Source organism: Nerophis ophidion, linkage group LG20 (assembly GCF_033978795.1).
Source record: "Nerophis ophidion isolate RoL-2023_Sa linkage group LG20, RoL_Noph_v1.0, whole genome shotgun sequence".
In the NCBI taxonomy this organism is placed as follows: domain Eukaryota; kingdom Metazoa; phylum Chordata; class Actinopteri; order Syngnathiformes; family Syngnathidae; genus Nerophis; species Nerophis ophidion.
The window spans coordinates 43,560,578-43,572,602 of NC_084630.1; the positions used below are offsets into that span (position 1 = coordinate 43,560,578).

Below are 12,025 nucleotides of genomic sequence, written 5' to 3' on the forward strand. Positions count from 1 at the left end.
GTGTTGAGTCCTCTAATCTTTGTACACCTATGACTGGACCTCGCCCCACCCCAGTAACACGCTTGTAAAGTTCGCAGAAGACACCACCCGAGTGGGTTTCATTTCAGGGGGAGACGGGTCAGCATACAGAGCAGAGGTCTGAAGGCTGGTGGATTGGAGTAACGAAAGCAGCCTGACAATCGACACGAGTAAAACCTAAGAACTCATCATAGACTTATTACTTTCCTCGGGCACTGTTCCCCTAGCATTCAAAAAAGCGGTTATTCATCCTCTTCTTAAAAGACCTAACCTCGTTCCTGACCTCATGGTAAACTACCGACCGGTGTCTCACCTTCCCTTTATTTCAAAAATCCTCGAAAAAATTGTTGCGGAGCAGTTAAATGAACACTTAGCGTCTAACAATCTATGTGAAACCTTTCAATCCGGTTTCAGGGCAAATCACTCCACGGAGACAGCCCTCGCAAAAATGACTAATGATCTATTGCTAACGATGGATTCTGATGCGTCATCTATGTTGCTGCTCCTCGATCTTAGCGCTGCTTTCGATACCGTCGATCATAATATTTTATTAGAACGTATCAAAACACGAATTGGTATGTCAGACTCAGCCCTGTCTTGGTTTAACTCTTATCTTACTGATAGGATGCAGTGTGTCTCCCATAACAATGTGACCTCGGACTACGTTAAGGTAACGTGTGGAGTTCCCCAGGGTTCGGTCCTTGGCCCTGCACTCTTCAGCATCTACATGCTGCCGCTAGGTGACATCATACGCAAATACGGTGTTAGCTTTCACTGTTATGCTGATGACACCCAACTCTACATGCCCCTAAAGCTGACCAACACGCCGGATTGTAGTCAGTTGGAGGCGTGTCTTAATGAAATTAAACAATGGATGTCCGCTAACTTTTTGCAACTCAACGCCAAAAAAACGGAAATGCTGATTATCGGTCCTGCTAGACACCGACCTCTATTTAATAATACAACTCTAACATTTGACAACCAAACAATTAAACAAGGCGACACGGTAAAGAATCTGGGTATTATCTTCGACCCAACTCTCTCCTTTGAGGCACACATTAAAAGCGTTACTAAAACGGCCTTCTTTCATCTCCGTAATATCGCTAAAATTCGCTCCATTTTGTCCACTAAAGACGCTGAGATCATTATCCATGCGTTTGTTACGTCTCGCCTCGACTACTGTAACGTATTATTTTTGGGTCTCCCCATGTCTAGCATTAAAAGATTACAGTTGGTACAAAATGCGGCTGCTAGACTTTTGACAAGAACAAGAAAGTTTGATCACATTACGCCTGTACTGTATATACCTTTATATACATATATACATACATATATACCTGTACTGTATATACCTTTATATACATATATACATACATATATACCTATACTGTATATACCTTTATATACATATATACATACATATATACCTATACTGGCTCACCTGCACTGGCTTCCTGTGCACTTAAGATGTGACTTTAAGGTTTTACTACTTACGTATAAAATACTACACGGTCTAGCTCCATCCTATCTTGCCGATTGTATTGTACCATATGTCCCGGCAAGAAATCTGCGTTCAAAGGACTCCGGCTTATTAGTGATTCCCAAAGCCCAAAAAAAGTCTGCGGGCTATAGAGCGTTTTCCGTTCGGGCTCCAGTACTCTGGAATGCCCTCCCGGTAAAAGTTCGAGATGCCACCTCAGTAGAAGCATTTAAGTCTCACCTTAAAACTCATTTGTATACTCTAGCCTTTAAATAGACTCCCTTTTTAGACCAGTTGATCTGCCGTTTCTTTTCTTTTTCTCCTATGTCCCACTCTCCCTTGTGGAGGGGCTCCGGTCCGATCCGGTGGCCATGTACTGCTTGCCTGTGTATCGGCTGGGGACATCTCTGCGCTGGTGATCCGCCTCCGCTTGGGATGGTTTCCTGCTGGCTCTGCTGTGAACGGGACTCTCGCTGCTGTGTTGGATCCGCTTTGGACTGGACTCTCGCGACTGTGTTGGATCCATTGTGGATTGAACTTTCACAGTATCATGTTGGACCCGCTCGACATCCATTGCTTTCCTCCTCTCCAAGGTTTCTCATAGTCATCATTGTCACCGATGTCCCACTGGGTGTGAGTTTTCCTTGCCCTTATGTGGGCCTACCGAGGATGTCGTAGTGGTTTGTGCAGCCCTTTGAGACACTAGTGATTTAGGGCTATATAAGTAAACATTGATTGATTGATTGATTGACTTCGGGAAGCGTGAAGCTGACCATCAACAGGATCTGCGTGGAGGCTTCAAAATATAATTTAATTTTCAAATTCATTTGAACCCTCATCTCAAACAGGCGGACGTGGACAGACAATTGTGAAAAAGCCACAGCTGCGATTTTCCTGTTGATTTCAAAAAAATAACTATGTCCATCAAAAAACTGCTGTTCCTTTTCTACCGATCCACCATAGAGAGCATTCTCATGTTAGTGTTAGAATAATTATTGTTACGATCCGCTGCCCGGATCGTTCCATTTTGTAGTTTTGTTCCTTCCTGTATTACATTCTGTAGTTTGACCTCCTTATTTCCTGTTTTGCTCTGTCACCATGGTTGCATATTGTTTCCACCTGCTACTCCCGGTTTACACACACCTGTTTTGCTAATCGTCTGCCTAATTTAAGACTGCCCCTTTTGTAAGTTCATTCTCGGATCCCAATCTTCTTTCACGCAACAGATGAAGACCTGCTTTCCATGTTTGTACTCGCTAGCTCTCGCGCTGCGTTTTTGTTTATTCCTAGCTCCCATGCTAATTGATTTGTTTTCCCTTTTCGTGCCTTTGTGCCAAATGTTAGTGTGTCTGTTTACTTCCTTAGCTCCCATGCTAGCGCCATTTCAATCAATCAATCAATGTTTACTTATATAGCCCTAAATCACTAGTGTCACAAAGGGCTGCACAAACCACTACGACATCCTCGGGCAAGGAAAACTCACACCCAGTGGGACATCGGTGACAATAATGACTATGAGAACGTGATACTGTGATACTGATGATACTGATGACTATGAGAACATATGAGAACATGATACTGTGAAAGATCAATCCATAATGGATCCAACACAGTCGCGAGAGTCCAGTCCAAAGCGGATCCAACACAGCAGCGAGAGTCCCGTTCACAGCGGAGCCAGCAGGAAACCATCCCAAGCGGAGGCTGATCAGCAGCGCAGAGATGTCCCCAGCCGATACACAGGCGAGCAGTACGTAAGTAGTAAAACCTTAAAGTCACATCTTAAGTGCACAGGAAGCCAGTGCAGGTGAGCCAGTATAGGTATATATGTATGTATATATGTATATAAAGGTATATACAGTACAGGTATATATGTATATAAAGGTATATACAGTATAGGTATATATGTATATAAAGGTATATACAGTATAGGTATATATGTATGTATATATGTATATAAAGGTATATACAGTACAGGTATATATGTATATAAAGGTATATACAGTATAGGTATATATGTATGTATATATGTATATAAAGGTATATACAGTATAGGTATATATGTATGTATATATGTATATAAAGGTATATACAGTACAGGCGTAATGTGATCAAACTTTCTTGTTCTTGTCAAAAGTCTAGCAGCCGCATTTTGTACCAACTGTAATCTTTTAATGCTAGACATGGGGAGACCCCAAAATAATACGTTACAGTAGTCGAGACGAGACGTAACAAACACATGGATAATGATCTCAGCGTCTTTAGTGGACAAAATGGAGCGAATTTTAGCAATATTACGGAGATGAAAGAAGGCCGTTTTAGTAACGCTTTTAATGTGTGCCTCAAAGGAGAGAGTTGGGTCGAAGATAATACCCAGATTCTTTACCGTGTCGCCTTGTTTAATTGTTTGGTTGTCAAATGTTAGAGTTGTATTATTAAATAGAGTTCGGTGTCTAGCAGGACCGATAATCAGCATTTCCGTTTTTTTGGCGTTGAGTTGCAAAAAGTTAGCGGACATCCATTGTTTAATTTCATTAAGACACGCCTCCAGCTGACTACAATCCGGTGTGTTGGTCAGCTTTAGGGGCATGTAGAGTTGGGTGTCATCAGCATAACAGTGAAAGCTAACACCGTATTTGTTTGCCTTTTCTGCCTAGCACCGGTATTTTTGGGGCGGCATAGCTCGGTTGGTGGAGTGGTCGTGCCAGCAACTTGAGGGTTGCAGGTTCGATTCCCGTTTCCGCCATCCTAGTCACTGCCGTTGTGTCCTTGGGCAAGACACTTTACCCACCTGCTCCCGGTGTCACCCACACTGGTTTAAATGTAACTTAGATATTGGATTTCACTATGTAAAGCGCTTTGAGTCACTCGAGAAAAGCGCTATATAAATATAATTCACTTGTTGTAACCTGTTTTATTAGTTTAATAAATACTTATTTCTTACCTTACGCTGTGTTCTTGTCCGACGCATCCCTTGAAGCGTACATATTATCACACAGCTCTTTTGCTTAAGGGCCGTTGCTATAGTTACTATCAATTGTGCTGAAGTTGGTTTTTTTTCTATCCGCTGCAAAGCCAGTCTTCTATCAGTGTTTGTTTCCAGAATCGGCCTGCTGACTGCCAAGGCCGAACATCGAGTGCTGTGATGCAGACAGAGCAGAGACAGGGCGATATCACGAGTATCAACACATTTGCATTTCATTAATAGTCATACATTGTATCTAACTGGAGCTGTCAAGATTACCCCTTTCCCTCAGCGACAGCTTCAGTGATGTAACCAGGGACCTCCCAAATAAATAGAGGAAGCACCTAGGGTGGACTTTAGAGCGTAGTTTGGATCTGTAACTAGAGTACAGCCCAAAAAAACATCTCTCCTCGATTGAGCAAAATTTAACTCTGTCTCTGCATGATTCTTTCCTTCTTATTTAATAGATGTCATCAGTGTTTGAACCTGACAGTTTGGTTTACTGGGAGCTCAGCGGCTGACAGAAAAACGATACGAGATTTGCTTGTCCACTACCGTGTTTAGAACAGGGGTAGGGAACCTATGGCTCTAGAGCCCGATGTGGCTCTTTTGATGACTGCACCTGGCTCTCAGATAAATCTTAGCCGACATTGCTTAACACGATAAGTAATGAATAATTTTGCTGGTAATCACAGTGTTAAAAATAACGTTCAAAATATAAAACTTTCTTATGCAATTGAATCCATCCATCCGTTTTCTGCCGCACCTGTTCAAGAAGTCGCATTATTGGTAAGAAGTATTTAATTTATTATTGGTTTATTATTAAAAATAAGAGACTTGTTATACTTTAAAAAGGTTGGTCTTACTTAAAAATGCATGCATTTAGTTGTATTCAGTGTTAAAAAAATATTATATGGCTCTCACGGAAATACTTTTAAAATATTTGGCTTTCATGGCTCTCTCAGCCAAAAAGGTTCCCGACCCCTGCTTTAGAGGAATTTGCAAATTGTAGATTTTTCACCAAAGCCACAAACGTACCAAAAGATAGTCTTTTGGTATGTCAGTGGGCAACTTTTTCCCCTCGGTGTGTCTCTAAACAAGAACGAGCAGACTTAGGAAAAGCTTCTTTCCAATCAATCAATCAATGTTTATTTATATAGCCCCAAATCACAAATGTCTCAAAGGACTGCACAAATCATTACGACTACAACATCCTCGGAAGAACCCACAAAAGGGCAAGGAAAACTCACACCCAGTGGGCAGGGAGAATTCACATCCAGTGGGACGCCAGTGACAATGCTGACTATGAGAAACCTTGGAGAGGACCTCAGATGTGGGCAACCCCCCCCCCTCTAGGGAACCGAAAGCAATGGATGTCGAGCGGGTCTAACATGATACTGTGAAAGTTCAATCCATAGTGGCTCCAAGACAGCAGCGAGAGTCCCGTCCACAGGAAACCATCTCAAGCGGATCAGCAGCGTAGAGATGTCCCCAACCGATACAGGCGAGCGGTCCATCCTGGGTCCCGACGAGCGGTCCATCCTGGGTCTCGACTCTGGACAGCCAGTACTTCATCCATGGTTATCGGACCGGACCCCCTCTACAAGGGAGGGGGGGACATAGGAGAAAGAAAAGAAGCGGCAGATCAACTGGTCTAAAAAAGAGGTCTATTTAAAGGCTAGAGTATACAGATGAGTTTTAAGGTGAGACTTAAATGCTTCTACTGAGGTAGCATCTCGAACTGTTACCGGGAGGGCATTCCAGAGTACTGGAGCCCGAACGGAAAACGCTCTATAGCCCGCAGACTTTTTTTGGGCTCTAGGAATCACTAATAAGCCGGAGTCTTTTGAACGCAGATTTCTTGCCGGGACATATGGTACAATACAATCGGCAAGATAGGATGGAGCTAGACCATGCAGTATTTCCCCCATTGCCCAATCCCTGGTTCAAATCCCACCTAGTACCAACTTCGTCACGTCCGTTGTGTCCTGAGCAAGACACCCTTGCTCCTGATGGGTGCTGGTTGGCGCCTTGCATGGCAGCTCCCTCCATCAGTGTGTGAATGTGTGTGTGAATGGGTAAATGTGGAAGTAGTGTCAAAGCGCTTTGAGTACCTTGAAGGTAGAAAAGCGCTATACAAATACAACCCATTTATTTATTTATTTAGTATTTTATACGTAAGTAGTAAAACCTAAAAGTCACATCTTAAGTGCACAGGAAGCCAGTGCAGGTGAGCCAGTATAGGTATATATGTATGTATATATGTATATAAAGGTATATACAGTATAGGTATATATGTATGTATATATGTATATAAAGGTATATACAGTATAGGTATATATGTATGTATATATGTATATAAAGGTATATACAGTACAGGCGTAATGTGATCAAACTTTCTTGTTCTTGTCAAAAGTCTAGCAGCCGCATTTTGTACCAACTGTAATACTTCCAGAAGTATTGGCTGTCCGAAACAGTGACAAAAATCATGAGAAAAAACATCAAAGCACTGCACTTTTTTAAAAGTCCTTTATCTCTTCATAGAACTTGTACTATTTATAACTTATGTGTTTGACCGTGCGAATGAATAAATATGCTGATTGTTTTTGTGTATGGCTAAAACATTTTACTCCAATTTCATTGTATTTTCAATGCAATGACAATAGAGGTAGTCTATTCTTTTTCAAAGACTGATTTATTGAAGCGTTCTAAAGTAAATGTATTGCTCCATGAAAAAAAACGAACAAAAAAATTCAAAAACTGCCTCGCCATTTATTTGAAGGCCAGCCAGCGTTTGGGGTTGTCCACCAGGATCTTGTCCACCTGCGTCTGCGTGATGCCCCTGGTTAGCATCTTGGGAACGATGTTAGTCAGGATGTGCGAGTAGCCGTGGCCGCCATATTTGGTCAAGCGGTTCTTGGTGTGGATGTCGTGCGCGATGACGATCTTGTCCTCGTAGCCCTCTTTTACAAGGAATGCCAAGCTGGACAGAGAGGAGCAGAAAGAAAGCTGAAGAGCTGTGACCATCTTTGGGATGGAATACCAGGGCATTGGCATTGATACGTTGATTACACATGTTTTTTTTTTAAATTGACTACAAACAACATTGCAAAATACTTGTACTTGTAAATTTAGAGTATATACGTTGATGTTTGGGAAATGACCAAATTTCAATGTTAACATGAACGTCACTACCTGACATTGAATAAATGTCATCAAAAAGCATGTTTATAAATAAATGATAAATGGGTTGTACTTGTATAGCGCTTTTCTACCTTCAAGGTACTCAAAGCGCTTTGACACTACTTCCACATTTACCCATTCACACACACATTCACACACTGATGGAGGGAGCTGCCATGCAAGGCGCCAACCAGCACCCATCAGGAGCAAGGGTGAAGTGTCTTGCTTATCATATAAAAGGGTTATAGCGCTTTTCTACCTTCAAGGTACTCAAAGCGCTTTGACACTACTTCCACATTTACCCATTCACACACACATTCACACACTGATGGAGGGAGCTGCCATGCAAGGCGCCAACCAGCACCCATCAGGAGCAAGGGTGAAGTGTCTTGCTTATCATATAAAAGGGTTATAGCGCTTTTCTACCTTCAAGGTACTCAAAGCGCTTTGACACTACTTCCACATTTACCCATTCACACACACATTCACACACTGATGGAGGGAGCTGCCATGCAAGGCGCCAACCAGCACCCATCAGGAGCAAGGGTGAAGTGTCTTGCTTATCATATAAAAGGGTTATAGCGCTTTTCTACCTTCAAGGTACTCAAAGCGCTTTGACACTACTTCCACATTTACCCATTCACACACACATTCACACACTGATGGAGGGAGCTGCCATGCAAGGCGCCAACCAGCACCCATCAGGAGCAAGGGTGAAGTGTCTTGCTTATCATATAAAAGGGTTATAGCGCTTTTCTACCTTCAAGGTACTCAAAGCGCTTTGACACTACTTCCACATTTACCCATTCACACACACATTCACACACTGATGGAGGGAGCTGCCATGCAAGGCGCCAACCAGCACCCATCAGGAGCAAGGGTGAAGTATCTTGCTCAGGACACAACGGACGTGACGAGGTTGGTTCTAGGTGGGATTTGAACCAGTGACCCTCGGGTTGCGCACGGCCACTCTTCCACTGCGCCACGCCGTCCCTAACAGTAACCACACATACACACACACACACACACACAGTAACGATACACACACCCACCACATACACACAATAACCGCACACACACACACAGTAAGGATACACACACACACACACACACACCACATACACAGTAACCATACATACACACACACACCACATACACAGTAACTACACACACACACACACAGTAACGATACACACAATTACCACACACAAACACCACATACACAATAACCACACACACACACAGTAACGATACACACACACAGTAATGATACACACACCCACCATATACACAGTAACCACACACACACACACACACACACAGTAACGGTACACACAATCGCCACACACACAGTAATGATACACACACACACAGTAATGATACACACACACACATACACAGTAACCACACACACACACTAACGCTGCACACAATCACCACACGCACACACACTCAGTAACCACATACACAGTAACGATACACACACACACACACACACACACACACACACAGTTACAATACTCACACACACACCCACCACATACACACAATAACCGCACACACACACACAGAGTAAGGATACACACACACACACACACACCACATACACAGTAACCATACATACACACACACACCACATACACAGTAACTACACACACACACACACACACAGTAACGATACACACAATTACCACACACAAACACCACATACACAATAACCACACACACACACAGTAACGATACACACACACAGTAATGATACACACACCCACCATATACACAGTAACCACACACACACACACACACACACACACACACACACACAAACACACAGTAACGGTACACACAATCACCACACACACAGTAATGATACACACACACACACACACACACACAGTAACGATACACACACCCACCACATACACAGTAACCACACACACACACACAATCACCACACGCACACACACTCAGTAACCACATACACAGTAACGATACACACACACACACACACAGTTACAATACTCACACACACACACCCACCACATACACACAATAACCGCACACACACACACAGTAAGGATACACACACACACACACACACACACACACCACATACACAGTAACCATACATACACACACACACCACATACACAGTAACTACACACACACACACACAGTAACGATACACACAATTACCACACACAAACACCACATACACAATAACCACACACACACACAGTAACGATACACACACACAGTAACCACACACACACACACACACACACACACAGTAACGGTACACACAATCACCACACACACACACACACACACAGTAATGATACACACACACACACACACACACACAGTAATGATACACACACACACACACACACACAGTAACCACACACACACACACACTAACGCTGCACACAATCACCACACGCACACACACTCAGTAACCACATACACAGTAACGATACACACACACACACACACAGTTACAATACTCACACACACACCCACCACATACACACAATAACCGCACACACACACACAGTAAGGATACACACACACACACACACACACACACCACATACACAGTAACCATACATACACACACACACCACATACACAGTAACTACACACACACACACACAGTAACGATACACACAATTACCACACACAAACACCACATACACAATAACCACACACACACACAGTAACGATACACACACACAGTAATGATACACACACCCACCATATACACAGTAACCACACACACACACAAACACACAGTAACGGTACACACAATCACCACACACACACACACAGTAATGATACACACACACACAGTAATGATACACACACACACACACACACACACACAGTAACGATACACACACCCACCACATACACAGTAACCACACACACACACACACACACTAACGCTGCACACAATCACCACACTCACACACACACACACACACACACACACACACACACACACACACACACACACACACACACACACACACACACACACACGTGAAGGTCAATGTTTCAACGTTATGTTTGAGTTGCTCAACTTCAGGACCTAATTCAACAAGTTCTCGACGTTCTTTTAATGTTTATGTGCCTGCTGGGATATTTTTCCATATTTCCCGCATGAAATGATGGAAATATTGTTCACCAAAATATGAGACAATAGTTTTCCCTTTGGAAAAAAGCTTGAAGAAGACAGATTGCAAACAGGTTTCTTGTGACACGCCAATAAGGGAAAAAGTAGTACTTGCTTTACTATGTTATGACATCATGGTTTATGCGACACAAGTTTGCTCTTCCTCACCCAAACTCAACTTTAAATATAATTGAATTAAAAAGATATTCATTTATGTAACACATAAAAAAGTATAAATAATAATAGTGATAACAACACATTTAAATAATAGCAATATAAAAAAACAATCTAATTAATTGTGTTGAAATTGTTTTTATTTCTGTTTTTTTCCCCTTTTATACTTATTTTACCACCTTAGAGTCCATGCTTTTTGCGTCAAAATAAAGTATAGTAAAATGTTAATTCAATGCAAGAATCCTTAAATTTATTGGTGCAATACATTGATTGATTGATTGAAACGTTTATTAGTAGATTGCACAGTACAGTACATATTCCGTACAATTGACCACTAAATGGTAACACCCCAATAAGTTTTCAACTTGTTTAAGTCGGAGTCCACCTAAATCAATTCATGGTACAAATATATACTATCAACATAATACAGTCATCACACAAGTTAATCATCTTAGTATATACATTGAATTATTTACATTATTTAAATCTTTGGATAATTTTAACCAATGTTTTATGTTAAAGCATAATCATTCTCTAAATGTGTCAATAAGTGCTTTGAATACATGATGCTTGTGGAAAGTACTTTTTTAAAACTTTTATTTTGTTAGCGCAATCAGACAGGATGTGGCGCACATCGCTGTTATTGTGACGGCAGGAAGTGTGCTGTGCTGCTGTTCCCAGCTTGACGAGTAAGTAAAAAAAGCGAAAGTCTGTCAAGTTGCAACTGCTGTTGTGTTGGTACATTGATGTTACATGGATGGTGTCGTGCACAACACAAGCAGATGAGATGTGTTGTGGGTGTATGGATTGTTCTTGTCAGCTTAAGATTCGTAGTTTAGTCGCTGTTTCAAGTGGCAGTCTCGACATTGTTTGGTTCAAGATTGGGCGTATTAGTGTTTTAGGGCTGGGGTAGGGAACCTATGGCTCTCGAGCCAGATGTGGCTCTTTTGATGACTGCACCTGGCTCTCAGATAAATCTTAGCTGACATTGCTTAAAACGATAAGTAATGAATAATTCCGCTGGTAATCA

The 12,025-nt window shown here is 42.1% G+C and overlaps 1 protein-coding gene across 4 annotated transcripts in view; it reads right to left on the reverse strand.

Annotated features, from left to right (window-relative positions):
- pter (phosphotriesterase related) overlaps positions 1 to 12,025 on the reverse strand; it is a 35,792-nt gene that overhangs the window by 13,258 nt on the left and 10,509 nt on the right. For 3 of the 4 annotated variants that reach the window (XM_061881320.1, XM_061881318.1, XM_061881317.1), the window contains one exon: positions 7,137 to 7,443. The exons of the other annotated variant lie outside the window; for it this stretch is intronic. In XM_061881320.1, coding sequence (XP_061737304.1) covers positions 7,233 to 7,443 — 211 coding nt within the window. In that variant the 3' untranslated portion in view covers positions 7,137 to 7,232. Of the gene's footprint in view, positions 1 to 7,136; positions 7,444 to 12,025 lie in introns of those variants that run through there. 4 annotated transcript variants of the gene reach the window in all.